We start from the raw sequence: 15,047 nt of genomic DNA, 5'->3' as shown, positions 1-15,047 counted from the left end.
ATTTATCATCATTACTTACTTTCTCTATTTCTTCTCCTAGGGATTTACTGAATTGGTGTAACAGGATTTCCTACAGCTTTGACAGTTCTTCTTCATCTACATCTCTCAATATTTTTCAGGAGGTAAGCTGTAATCCTCTGAAATCTTGTTTCCTTTGTGCTACATAATTTCCATTTTTCTCTTTTCTTTCATGCATCTATCTTAAAGCTTTATGCCCCTTTGCTTCTCATCTGCTGTCAGGCTTGTTCTTTTGTGCATGTGGTATCTCTTTTACTTTAAAAAGCTAGTTGAGGAACTTATTTTGCACACAAACTAACTACCTTAGAGATGTTAGATAAAATGCAGCATTTAAAAAAGGAATCACTCCTGATAAGTATTTTAAATTTGATAACTTAAATAATAAATGTACCAATCCTATGTATTGAAATCTATAGAGATATATTGTAAACAAAGTAAATGAAGTTAATGAAATGAAAAAAGCTAAAATGTTAATAATGCATTTTGTAATAATTATTACAAATGACTTTCATTGTTTATTGAACATTTTATATACATTATTTCATTTGAGTCTTATTGCAACCCTGTGAGGTAGGTGTTATCCATGAATTACTAGGCACTGGGCAAAGTGCTGGGGATACAAGGAATAAGTCAAAATAGTTCCTGCCATCTAAGAGCTCAACATTCTAATGGGGATCTAACATACCGAAGTAGGTACATACAAGATATTTACAAAGCAGATTTGAGTTTGGTAGGTTTAGGGAAGACACTATTGCAAGTATTGTTTTATTGTTTCTTATGGTTCAATAATAATTCATTGTATTCATATATCACAATTTGCTTGGCCATTCCCCAATTGATGGGCACTTATTTCATATCCTGTTCTTTCTACAACAAAAAGTGCCACTATAACTATTTTTTAGGTGTTTTGATTCTTTCTCTATTTTCTCTCTATATGGGGTAGATGTATAGTATTGGTTTTGATGAGTCAGAGGGTTTGTGGAGGCTAGTGGCTTTTTGAGCCCAAATTGTCTAAAATACCTAGACTAGTTCACAGCTTGAACAATTCTTTAATGTATCTGGTTTTTATGATTTCTACTAATGGTCATTTTCCATTTTTTTCTTCTTTGCCAATCTAATAGATGTGATAAGGAGTTTCAGAGTAACTTCAGTAATGATATGGAGCACTTTTTTCATGTGATTGTTGATCAAAGAAAGTTGCTTTTTGTATCTTACAACAATTTCTCTTTTTGGGAATGGTTCTTGTAACAATTTCTGATACTTTCCAAATCAGACCTTTACCAGAAATATCTGCTGCAAAAAATATTTTTCCAATTGCATTGCCTTTGTTTGACAGTCACATTGATTTTATCTTTATCTTCTTTTTCCTCATTTGGTAAAGAACTTCCCTATCCATAGTTGTGAAAGATAGCTTGACCTTTTATGTCTATATTACTTATGCTTTTTAATGTTATTGTTGAATATGGTGTGAAATCACATCCTTCTTGCTTCCCAATTTTCTAGTAGTTTTTATTACATAATGAGTCCTTGCCTCGGTCATTTATATTCTTGGATTTATTGTACATTATAACTCTCACTTTAAGTATTATATTATTGAACTATTGTGAACTACTATTGAATACCATAAATCTGAACAGTCTTTTGTTTGTTTGCTTCTGGACCTATCAACTGTTGTGTTAATTGAAATGTGTGTAACTTTTTACCAAAAAGAAGTTTCTTTGAGCCGAGTTGAAAGAGATTTAAGAATTTTGTAGCATTTAGTCTTTTTCTTATAATCCATTGAAAGATGAGTTTAGAATCAGGGGAGATCTTATGGCCTCTAGACTGTTCTTTTATTTTGTAAATTCTGTAATTCCTTCGTTTTTTCTCTAAGCTTTCTCATTTCTCCTCAAGCCTCAAGGTACTCATCTTCACTTTTGGCAAATTGTTTTGTTTATCATTTGGTTCAGACCTGTCATTTTAACATTTGTTGTGAACTCCCAGGTGAAGAAATTCATTCTACCACTATAGATCAAGCATTTTTACAAATTTTCAGTCTTAAAGAATTTCCTCAAGCACTGATAGTTAAATTAATTGCCTAAGAATAACAGAAATGGGTAGCTAGGCAACATAAAGTACCAGGCCTGGAGACAGAAGGACCTGGGTTCAAATTTGACCTCAGAGATTTCCTAACTGTGATCTCTATCTTCAAGATATAACTAAAGTAGGTATCTTTATTTTTGCTTCCCTGAATGGTTTTAAAAAACATAATTTTTTTACTCAATATATATCTGATCATATTGCATCCTCTTCCCCCCATAAATTCCAGTGACTTCCTGTTGCCTACAATGTTCCGTTTGGCATTCAAGGCTCTTCTATCACCTACCCTCCTCCTCCTTTTCCAGGATTCTTACACCATTTCCCTTTCCATTCTTTTTAGACTTTACTCTCTGACATGTTCTTTTAAATCTAGTGACCCTTGCTTCCTGGCTATTCCATAATGAACAAGACACTCCATCTCTTGGCTCTGTGTGTTATCTCTGTTGGTCCCTAAGGCCTGGTCTCCAATTGCTGACCTTTCTGCATACTTTTAAGTCCTATCTAAAATCCTGTTTCCTCCAAGAAGTGTCCCCCAAACCTTCTTCAGTCTAGTGCCTTCCCTTTTCCTGTTTATCCTGTACATACCTAAGTCGTATGCATTTGCATATTTACTTCTTCCTTACTGTATAAACTCCTTAAAGGCATGCACTATCTTTTTCCTTTTTTTTTGTATCTTCTGCACTTATTATAGTGCCTTTATCACATAGGTGTTTCATAAATATTTTTGAATGGATGTACTAAAACTTGAAACTTTGTGGTTATCTATGATTATTTTCCTGAAGAAGTGATATTCCTTTCATCATTTTCTCCCTTTATTATTGCCACAATTAACAAGTTCAAATTGGCTTCAACCACTCATGCTTTAACTAATGAAATCATCTGCAGCCTTCCAGTAATTGGTATTTTCTTATTGTCTAGTCTATATACCTTTGCAGAGTTAGGATGTATAAGACATAGGTTTTTGTATAGCACTTTTGCTTAAAAAAAAAAAAGTCATGAATTGTGGAGGAGGGGAGCATGTTTCCCCTTTGTCATCATGATGTCCAAATTCCTTACTCTGACATTCAAGAACTTCTTCTGGCTAGTCTCAAACTGTCTTCTAAACTTATGTTCTATTACTCCTTTCTTGTGAAAATTTTATATTAGTAAGATCATTCTATTCAACATTTTGTTAGCATTTGCCATTTTTGTTTTATCCTCTCTGTGTTTGCTTGTGTACAAGGTCAGCCTTCTAGAGTGCATTTTCTTTCCTTTTTTTTTTAATCTATACTTTTTGTCTTGGTAACAACTCTTAAGACAGAAGGACAAAGGCAAAAGCAAATGAGGTTAAGTATCTTTCCCAGGGTCACATGGCTAGGAGGTTTTGAAGCCAGATTTGAACCCAGTTCCTCTTGACTCCAGACCTGGTGCCACCTAACTGCCCATGCTATCTCCCCTCCCTCTCCTCCACCTTCCTTTCTAAATGTACTCAGTCTTCAAACCTATTTTTCTACCTCTTTTGCTAAGTTTTCCTTTACCACCCTTATCCAGAACACATACTCTTAGTTGAACTAATGACCCTTATTTTGTTTACCACTTGTTTGGAAATTAGATGTCTATTGTTTAGAGATTTCTAATCTTCTGGATTGTCCTCTTATATCTTGTCTCACTAAGGAGATAGTACCTTCTCAAGGACAGAAAAGAAGATGTCTTTCTATCACAGTCATTCTCCTAGCGTTAACTTCATATTAGCTGCTCAGTATGTTTTGGTTGTATGAAATAATAAGGAATCAGTTATTCCTCTCAGATAAGATTGAACAGTGATAGTGGAGGACTAGTTTTTGTAACTTTCACATTCATCGTAGAGTTAAAGGTATGTATTATCTTTGACAGGCTCTGGATTGCTTCACAGCAATGCTATCTAAGCAAACAAGCAGACTGAAAATGGCAGAGGTTATTGGGAGCAAGTTAAATATTTCCAAGAAAAAGGTGAGCCTTGAACTTCCCATTGTGATCTTTATTTAAGTAGGTTCTGATGTGTAGCCATTAAATCTAGTTTGCAAAGTGTCTTTCTTGAATCATTTAAACTGCTTTTCACACACTGCCCTCTAAAACATTTCTGAATTGTTTCTGAATTTTTCTATACCTATGTTGGACATTCCTACTAGTTTTGTCATTTATCTCTCTGTTTATATAATTATCCTATTTTCTTAAAAGGTATATGCTTTACTTCCACTTGTGTTTGGTTTTGTATTTAAAAAAAATTTAAAAATTAAAAAAAATTATTTAATTGATTAATTTAGAGGATTTTTCCAGGATTACAAAAATCATGTTCTTTCCATCCCCTCCCTTCAACCCCCTTTCCATAGCTGATGCATAATTCCACTGGGTTTTACATGTGTCATTGGTCAAGACTTATTTCCATATTATTGGTATTTGTACTAAGGTGATCATTTAGGGTCAATCACATCCCCATTGGTTTTGTATTTTTAATCTGTGTTTTAGTCAATTATTTCTATCATAGTTATAATTTGTGTTAAGTTGTACAGTCTTGTAGAGCAGGGAATGAAGTAATTCTGTCTTCAGTTTAGAAAAGTGATGGATAATGATTATGAGAGTATTCAAAGGAAAGAGAGGAGTCATCTTTACTACCTCCTGAGCATCTAGTTAGAATCTTAACTACTCTGGTATGATGTCATGTCACAAATGGCTGAGATTTGTGATCCTTCTTCCTTAGTATTTTGGATTGTCCATAGTTGCAATTATGGAAATGTTTTACAAATCTATACATATATGTGTATATGTCATACATTGTTGTGTATGTGTATGTGTATGTGTAAAGATTATGTAAAATAGATGTATACATAGTTAAAATGTTGCAAAATTTAGATTCTTAGGATAAGATACTCAGTTTTAAGTTCTATGTAGACAAAGTTTTGTTTTCTTTAATAGCAATAGGATTTTAGCACAAAGAAACGTTTTGTTTTGAATTGTTCAATTTAGATTTAAATATATTTTACATAAGTTTTATTTTTAGACAGATTTTGTGTTTTGTAAAAGCTTATGCTACATTGTGTTTTTTGTAATTTTTATACTGCAAATTTTGATACATTGTTACAATATTTTTAGATAAGGTTTTGTGTATTCGCTTAGCATCATAGTTGATTTTTTAAAACAGCAGTTTTTGCAAAATATTTTGTATCTGCATTTTGAATTTTTGGGTTTTATTGCATTCTTTTATAAATCACATTTTGTATTTGTATTTTGGAATTTTTTATTTCTTGTTTTGTTTTTGCAAATGTTTACATTTTCATTTTGATCTTTGTAACTGTTTATTGTAAATCCCTTTTTCCTTTCTTTCCCTAGTTTAATTTCCTTAGCATAAGGTAGTGTAAGGATTAGGATAAGCTAAGTAAGTGTAGATTGTTTGTTATTTGGGGTAAGTATACTAGAATAGTATTGCAATAAGGGGGATTTAAGTTTGTTGAACAAATACCAAAACATTTTTTCAAGATGAATTTTGGTTTTGTTCAAAGGGTGGAATGTTGGAGGGAAAGAGAGAGGAATGAGTGAAATAGAAATAAGAAAAGAGTTTTGTAGGAAAAGAGATAGCTAGCTGCATGCTAGGTACCAAAGAACAATAGATTCTGGAACTGAGAGAGTATTTGAAAGGACACCAACTGTTACTCAGGACTTTTGACTTACTGTCTCTTGAGCTGACTGGAGCTCTTGACTTCCTGTTCCCTGGAGCTGAGGAGAATCAAGATACCCTATCAATTTTTGTTATTACTTAGAGAAAACCTACTTTGAAGTAAATTTAAAATGTTCCTAGTTGCTAAGAAGTACTGGCTGCTGAGAAGAGTAATGTAAAGCCTGATTTAATCAAAGAGTGTTGGTGAGGGCCTGAGCCCAAATCTGTCCTGGCTCAGTTAGGTTGAACACAGCCATTAAGAGTTCAATCCTGACTATATTTGGACACCTGTTTCATCCTATAAATCAACCTGGGAGGATTAATTATTCAGGTATAGCTAGTGAGTTTTGGGGAATCTTAGCCAGAGAGAGGCCAGGGCCTAGGGTACATCAAGATAACAAAGCAGTTTCTGTGAGGGAATTTTAGAAGGGGGGGAAACTAGTGAGATTTCATTAGAGCTAGGGAACCCTTATTCCTTAATCCTCCTTCCTACTCCTTTGTTTGTTATAAAATAAATCTCTTTATCTGTTTTTACCAACACTGTCTTGGAGGCCTTAGCAGCGCACTGGTCCCCATGATTGAGGTTCTTCGTTTTACTTCACTGAGGGGTGCTGAGGGTTGAAGTAAACCTCAGTATCTCAACATCATCAACAACAATATAATCATTACTATCATTATTTCACTAGGAAATACCCTTGAAGGACACACACAATTGGTGGGCAAGACATGGATGAAAATCTAGCAAAGGAGTCTCAGCAAAAGGGATCATCAAAGTGGGAAGATAATTAAGAGAGCACATTCACAAAAACCCAGAGAGGAGGGAAGTCAGAGAAAGGAGTTAGTAGTGTCAGATATTGCCAAGAGTTCAAGAAGGATGAGGCCCAATAAAAAGTCATTAGATTTTTCAAAGCAGAGGGTCTCTGTTCACCCTAGTTGACTGTGTCTACTTGGAGCTAGATCAGGAAGAATACTGCTTCAGAGAATGAGTCTCATGGTAATATCCTAGATAAGCAGGGCCTAGGGTCTATGGAAATGTTGGGGAAGTTTTTTATCTGAAGCAAAATTTTCCCTTCCTGCAGGCTGAGTACTTCTGTCAACTTTACAAGCCAGAGATTGTGGTAAATGAATTAGAAGTGGAGGTGGGCAGAGCTCGACTACTGCGGATACAAAATCCGGCTGTCCAGGTCCAGAGGTAAAGTTGGCTCCTCTTTATAAAACTGTCAAAAGGTGGTTTTGTTCAAGACCCCCTACTTATATCTTCATTAATTAATTATAAGATCTGTGCTCTATCAGCCTCTGGTTCACCAAGTGTTTTATACTTTCTCATTTTATTCTCACAGCCATTCTGTGAGGGAGTTGGTGCTAACAGCAGTCAGTCAGGAAGCATTTCTTTAGGCCCTTGTACCAGCTACCCCTAAAAGGGATAGGAAAACAGACTTAAGACCAAACTGGAAGGTGAAAAACACTGGAATATGGAAACAGACACAAATATGTACTGAGGAAACATGGTAGATTTTTTGGAAAAGGGGGAGCAGATGAAAGGATCAGGAAAGAGCTTGCTGATGGTAGCACTGGAGCTTTTGAGGGATTCTAGGAGATAGAGGTGACATGCAGTTCTTTCCAGTCTTGAGGATGGATGGCCTGTTAGAGTTATAAACCCTATTTTGCTGGGACTTGAATCCATGCCTTTCATTTTTTAGATCAGTTTCTTTCTACTCTACCATGACTACCAGATTCTCCTGACAGTTGAGAAATCAGAAGTGGTGGGAATATCACGGGGCCAGGGTCTAGAAGATGTTCTCCAGGTCCAACCCTGCCCTTTGTCACCATAGATATAGGTTTCTTCATCTATAAATTTGGATGAAAATAACACGTACCACCTACCTCATGTGGGGAGTTATGTGGTTCACATGAGAATTAAAGTGATATACCATATAGTAAAAGAAAAAGGCAGAAAAGTTGCTGCTTTATATTAGTGGAACCTCTATCAATGAGTTCCCCCACATTATGAAACCATAGGTTTGAAGCAAAAAAAAATTAGATACAGATAAATATTCTTTGTCAACCATAATGTGCTTAAAAAAAAACAAAACGACTTTACTTTCTGACTTGGAATTATTACTGTATATTGGTTATAGAAGAGTGGTGAGGATTAGGCAGTTGGGGTTATGTGACTTGCCCAGGATTGCATAGCTAGAAGGCTGCCAATACCTAGATTTGAACCAGGACTTCCCTTCTTTAGACCTGGCCCTCAATCCACTGAGCCACATAACTTTGGGGAAAATGCTGCATTTGAGGTCAAAAGACTTCTCTTTCAGATTTCATTTATTAGCTGATTAGACTTGGGCAAGTCACTTAACTTCTTAAGCCTTGGTTTCCTCATCTATAATATGAGGTTAGACTAAATGATCTCTAAGGTTCCTTCTAGCTATAAATCTGTGGTGATCCTGTGGTCATCAAGTGAGACATGGTGGGAGTAAATATTATTCTTCATTTATAAAAATAGCACTTGAGGCTCAGAGATTGAAGAATTTTTCCAGTGTTCCATAGCTAATGGCAAAGCTAGCCTTGGAAACGATATGGTGATCATGAGCTTAATAAAGACTCTTGACACTGTAAACTGTACTTGCTCTTGGCAAGAAGACTGGAGCTTTTGGGACAGTTCTTTGCATATCACTCAGTTTAGACAAAACCCAAATCTTTTAGGCTGGTTTGTTTTTCATCATTGCTGTCTACCTTTTCTCGTTAGAGAGAAACTCACTTTTGCTGCTACCCGTCCAGCTTCTATACTGATGGAACAGCTTGCCGTATGTGTCAGTAAAGGGGAGCCAGTCTTGTTGGTGGGTGAGACAGGCACTGGCAAGACCTCCGCTGTCCAGTACTTGGCTCACATTACAGGTAACTAGAAAGTTTGAGGATGCTTCTGTGCTTGGATGCATTTTTCATTAGTAACCACTTTTTTTTGGTGTGTTTTTTTGAAGGTCACCGTTTGAGGGTTGTCAACATGAACCAACAGAGTGACACAGCAGATCTACTTGGCGGGTTAGTGGTTTTTCTAGATACTTCTGAAATTATTGGTTTCTTCCATTGCTAAGTATGAGATAACATTGCTACATTAACTATTTATTCTGAAGCATTTAAGCAGAGCTTTAAAGCAATATCCTCAAACCCAGACCATCTCACTTCGAAACATCACTGAAAACTTATGTATGAGGTGTATTAGTTCAGGGCAAGGGCTTGATCTGAATATTAAGAAGTAATCATTGCTGTGTGACCCTCGGCAAGTCATTTAAGCCCCATTGCCTAGCCCTCAGTGCTTTTCTGCCTTGGAACCTATACACAGTATTAACTCTAAATCAAAACGTAAGGATTGTTATTTAAAAACAACAACAAAAAAGAAGTAATCATAATTTCTATTCAAAGATAACATTGTATGGAATGGAAATTAAACCACCCTTTATATAAATCAAAACATAGAAAAATAGTCATCACAGGGAGAAAGGAATAAAGAGATAGACACAATGATATAGGCAAGCAGTAGATTTATTGGTGCCTGTCTTAAGGTTATTGTTTTGGTATTATTATTGTATTATTGTATTTGGTATTTCTTATAAAGTCCTTAAGTACCTTATAAGCTAAAGTTTAATTGACTGTCCTGTGAAAATACTATATTCCTACCTTCCCTATTATAGTTTTTATTTTTATTTTTTGAAGGAAAAGCTGCCAGGTTCATAAGTAGAATTTTTTTTTAGAAAATACCCAATTGATGATCTTTTAAAATTTAATATGTTGTGATCTATTCCTTTAACATTGGACAGCTAACCTGAGAAAAACTTTTAAGGAATAAGCATCTTATTTAAGTTAAAAAAATTTTTTTTTTCTATTTTGTGAAGGAGATCCTTTTGCAGGATCCTTTTCATTTTTTCTTTTTCTCTCTTAGTATGGGCATTACTTTAATGGACCATCTCTGTTAAAATCTGTTAAACTTGTTTTGTGCCCTTTTGATTTTTTAGGCTGTTTCATTCTTCTTCATTTGTGGGATTTTCTCTTTCATTCTCTTTTTCATCATTAGTAACTTGTAGTAGGTTCTTTTATGTTGGTCCCTTTACTTAAAGATTTTGCCTTTTAAATTTCTGTAGATTTTCTTTTAAAATATCTGTAATATAAAATGAACCAGTTGCAGAGGTGTCTGTTCTGGGTTTTTTGCGGAATTAAAAAAATCTTTATCATGCATCCCATGTTACTCCCAACATGTATGTTTGTTGGGTAAATCTTTAGATTTATTTCATGTTCTGCACATTAATATCATTGATGTCCAAGCTTTTAAAATTAAAGATAAGATATAAACCCAACCTTATAGGAAGTAATAGTAATAATAGAACATAATAGAGGCCTTTGAAATCGGGTTTTATAAATGCAGCAGACTTGAGTTTTTAGGCATTTTTTTTTACTTGATTTTTTCATTCATATGTTCTATGAGTTAATGGATTCAGTTTTATATAATAACCTATAGTATTTCTTCATGTGACTGTTGTGCTTGTTTTCCCTATTGTCAGACGATTGGGCTATTTATGGTTTATTATTTGGAAATACTGAGTTTGTTTCAGTTTTTATTACAAATTATGAGCAGTCTTTCTGGTCATTTTACATTACTTCATCAAGGAGCAATCATTTTCACTTAATTTTTTTATTGTGTCTTTAAATATAGGTGAATTGTGGAAGAAATTTTACTTTAATGAGTTTTTTCTGGGGAAAAAAGTTTTCAAATGGAGTGTTATTAAGGCAAAACCCCTAATTTCTGAATTATTCTCTGCTCTGAACTCAGTTTGCTGGAATCTTTCCATTTTCTTACAGTTATAAACCAGTAGACCATAAACTTATTTGGCTGCCCTTACGAGAAGGTTTTGAAGAACTCTTTACCCAGACATTTTCCAGGAAGCAGAATCTTACATTTTTGGGGCACATTCAGACCTGCTATAGACAGAAACGTTGGCGAGACCTCCTCAAACTAATGCAACATGTGCATAAATCAGCCCTCAACAAGGAAACAAAAACCAGTGATGCAGGTAAGAGCTTCAGTTGAGGCCAACCAGTGGGACTTTGGTGAATAGTTGTAGAGGAGAGAAAAAAAAGAGCAAAGGGGATAAGGTATATAAAGAAAGATGGAGTTTCTAAGGGAGTACTATCAGAGTATGAAATTAGGTATAGAGTTATGATTCTGCCACAACTCTTAGCATAATTCTACAGCAGAATTTTTTTTTTCTGGAAGAATTCTGCAGAGCCCCCTGTGATGGTGAGGTGACAGATTTAAATGACAGACTTAATTTTTTTGGATAGAGGACAATTATTTGCAAAAATTTTTTGAATGATGGTCAAACTCATAAATCTCCAAGAGAATCTCTTTGCCAAATTACTATTTGCCTAGTGTTCTGAAACTAACCTAACAAGCATATGATTTATGCAAAACTTTTGCAAGTAATGTTTGGAAAGTGTGATGTACTTTTCCCTTCTTAATCCTGGAATGAGGGTTCTTCAGCTTACCTGGAGCCCAACTGTGGACTGATTTCAAAACTTTGGGCCATTCATTCTCTAGAAGCAAATATGGAAGTAATACTTGCTTCTATATAATTCTTTAGGGGGAATCTAAGTTAAATGTCATACCATTGTCAGGGGAAGATGGGAGAGAAAGGGGTCCAGATTAATGATTTGATCATTTCAAGGAATTTTTCATTTTGGAAACCACTCACTACTGTGGCAGCTCATAATTGCTTTGTGACAGACCTATTGCCTTGGGAAACAAGAGTTGATTGTCCCCATGGTTGAGCTAGTCTTCTGAATCTAACATCTGCCTCTATGGCCATTATACTGTATTGCTTCTCACCTTACAACATATTATGTGAAAAAGTGGTTTGGACAGTTGACCTTTAAGTTGATTTTTGCATAATATTATATATATATATTCTGTTTGTTATCTTACTGTATTCTCATTTACCCTGAGATACAGGGTTAATTGGAAAGTTCTTTTAATAAATCGTTATCTTTAAATCTCATTGTATATGCTTATAGGATCATTGGATTATAGATTTAGAGATAGAAGGGAGCTCACAGACCATCTAGTCCAACTCCCTCATTTTTGTGTCCAAGTCAATCAATGCCACATGTTTTGGATTGATTTTCAAATTTTTCTTTATTTTCTCTTAGGGTTACTGTTAAGAGAAAAGTGGGAAGCATTTGGTCTGAAACTCAACCATGCCCACCAACAAATGAAAATGACTGAAAATGCCCTACTATTTGCATTTGTAGAGGTATTTGACTTTGGTTATATATTTTTTCAGCATAATTGCTTGACTCCCATACTGATTTTAGGGGTCATACATAAGTGTATGGTAAAAATAAACAGTGTGTATGTATGTTAAACCTCTTCAAAATTTATTAATTGAAAAGACTACCTTATAAAAGTCAGAAGCACCATTGCTGCCATGGATTTAATAGGGAAAAATGATGAACAATGGTGAGCTATGTTAATAGTGTACTTTGTACAGGCCTGCCAGAAATAATTTTATTCATTTTGACAAAAAAAATCAAATATTTGATCATTTGTAGCCTTGAGAGATGGCATTGTCCACATTGGCCCAGTCGACCCCTTCCTCACCCCCCCCCCCCCACTCCCTTATTCCTTTCTACCCTAAGATGATTATTTGAGGTAACATTTATTGGACTCTTGAATAAGGAAAAGTTCATAATATGTTCTCAAATGTACCAATAACCCAATCACTTTAGATCTAAGTAGGACTAGAGGTATTCTTTTGTGTAAAGTTTAGTTTCAGCTGTCAATCCATTTCTTTAGGAAAGGTTTTTTGTTTGCCACCTAACCTACTGTAAAACAGGAAAGTCTAGCAAAGTTTTTTTTATACCAGAGAAATTCTTCTTAATATTTCTAGAGCAACTAAAAATAAGGGTTTTAATATGCTTCTACAGCAGGATCAGAATGAAAGCAAAACAGAGCAATTTAATAATAAGAATTTTTTTAAAAGGCCACCTTATTACTAAAAGAAAAGAAATCACAATTTTTATTTTGAGGCTATGTAGACATTTATTAAATTGTAAAATTTTTCCTCAATCTGATCCATCTTATATATATCCATCCATATATTATATTCAGCTGTAGAATGTATCTTCTAATGTGCAAATTTTACCATATCCATCTTGCCTCCCCAACCCCTCCTACCCCCCTCCCTCCATCCTCCTTTAGAAGACTCCAGGAACTTTCTACAGATTAAATAGATTATCTTCTATTTGGCATTTAAAGCCTTTCATAACCTGGGCCCTTTCAGTCTTATTAGTAACATCTTACTTCTTCATAATAACATCATATTTTCACCCCCATGTTTTCCAGTCCTCCTAATCTTTGTTTCTTCCCAATTAACCTAACCTCAGTTTATCTTAGATATCATTTGTGCATCCTTATTTGTAAGTTTTCTCCATCATTAGACTGTGAGCTTCTTGAAGGTAAGGAGTGGATTGGGAGGATTAGAAATTTCTTTGATTCCCAAATGTTTAGTACAGAGTTAAGCATGTGAATGCTTAATAAATGCTTCTTGACTCACTGATTTTTTCCTTGCTTTTGAAAACATTCCAGGAGAGATTACATTGATAGGCTAAAACCTCTTCAGAAATGTTTTAAATGACAGAAGAATATTTCATATCATCAATAAACCGTTCTTAGCTTATATTGTTCATTGCTGTTGCTCTTTTGATAGATTGATCTAGTTTTTATTCTACATCCCTTCCCACCCCCATACTTCAAGCCCCTAGTTAAGCCATGGTACATTTTATAATTGGTCTCCTTTTTTAAGTTCAGAGGTCCGTCTGTCTTAGAATCAATTGATTCTAAGACAGAAGAGTGGTAAGAGCTAGGCAGTGGGAGTGAAGTGACTTGCCCAGGGTCACCCAGATGGGAAGAGTCTGAGGCCAGATTTAAACCCAGGACCTCCTGTCTCTGGGCCTGCCTCTTAATCCACTGAGCCACCCAGCTGCCCCTGAGGCTTAACTTTCTTTTTTTTCCCCCAATTTTTATAAATTTTTATTTAATTAATTAATTTAGAATTTTTTCCTATGGTTACAAGATTTCATGTTCTTCCCTCCCCTCTTCCTATCCCCTCCCGTAGCTGACGTGCAATTCCACTGGATTTTCTTGTGTCATTGATCAAGACCTATTTCCATGTTATTAACATTTGCACTAGGGTGATCATTTAGAGACTACATCCCCAATCATATCCCCATTGACTCATGTGATCAAGCACTTGTTTTTCTTCTATGTTTTTACTCCCACAGTTCTTCCTCTGAATGTGGATAACATTCTTTCTCATAAGTCTCTCAGAATTATCCTGAATCATTGCATTGCTGTTAGTAGAGAAGTCCATTACATTCAATTGTGCCACAGTGTATCAGTATCTGTGTATAATGTTCTCCTGGTTTTGCTCCTTTCACTCTGCATCAGTTCCTGCAGGTCATTCCAGTTCCCATGGGTTTCTTCCAGTTCATTATTCCTTTTAGCACAATAGTATTCCATCACCAACATATACCACAATTTATTTAACCGTTCCCCAATCAGAGGGCATCCCCTCATTTTCCAATTTTTTGCCACCACAAAAAGTGTAGTTATGAATATTCTTGTATAAGTCTTTTTCCATATTATCTCTTTGGGGTACAAACCCAGCAGTGCTTTGGCTGGATCAAAGGGCAGACAGTCTTTTATCGTCCTTTGGGCATAGTTCCAAATTGCCCTCCAGAATGGTTGGATCAATTCACAACTCCACCAGCAATGAATTAATATATAAATTTTGCCACACCCCCTCCTACATTGATTACTTTTCTTTGCTGTCATGTTAGCCAATCTGCTAGGTGTGAGGTGATACCTCAGGGTTGTTTTGATTTGCATCTCTCTGATTATAAGAGATTTAGAATACTTTTTCATGTGCTTATCAATAGTTATGATTTCTTTATCTGAAAACTGCCTACTCATGTCCTTTCCTGAGATGTAACTTTCTAAGGATTATGTTATACTGACTGCTCTACTCTGTTCTGGCCAAAATACTAGAGTACACTGTGTTCTGTTCAGAAAGCCTCATTTAAGGAAGCCTGTAGATAAGCTTTTGTACTTCTAGAGGAAAGCATTGAGTTTAAGCCATGTGATAAGTGACTGAAAGAACTAAGGATCTTAAGCTGACCAGGGTTGCTGAGGAGGGGATCATGTATTGACAGGAATATAAAATTGTAC

The 15,047-nt window shown here is 35.2% G+C and overlaps 1 protein-coding gene across 2 annotated transcripts in view; it reads left to right on the top strand.

The window, feature by feature from the left end:
• Window positions 1–15,047, top strand: part of MDN1 (midasin AAA ATPase 1) — a 214,461-nt gene that overhangs the window by 58,237 nt on the left and 141,177 nt on the right. For both annotated transcript variants that reach the window (XM_007484319.3, XM_007484318.3), the window contains exons 11-17: window positions 41–122; window positions 3,970–4,065; window positions 6,847–6,959; window positions 8,517–8,665; window positions 8,749–8,809; window positions 10,622–10,833; window positions 11,969–12,072. In XM_007484319.3, the coding sequence (XP_007484381.2) occupies window positions 41–122; window positions 3,970–4,065; window positions 6,847–6,959; window positions 8,517–8,665; window positions 8,749–8,809; window positions 10,622–10,833; window positions 11,969–12,072 (817 nt within the window). The remainder of the gene's footprint in view (window positions 1–40; window positions 123–3,969; window positions 4,066–6,846; window positions 6,960–8,516; window positions 8,666–8,748; window positions 8,810–10,621; window positions 10,834–11,968; window positions 12,073–15,047) is intronic.

This window comes from Monodelphis domestica, chromosome 2 (assembly GCF_027887165.1).
Source record: "Monodelphis domestica isolate mMonDom1 chromosome 2, mMonDom1.pri, whole genome shotgun sequence".
NCBI classification, from domain to species: domain Eukaryota; kingdom Metazoa; phylum Chordata; class Mammalia; order Didelphimorphia; family Didelphidae; genus Monodelphis; species Monodelphis domestica.
This window is presented reverse-complemented; position numbering and strand designations above follow the sequence as displayed.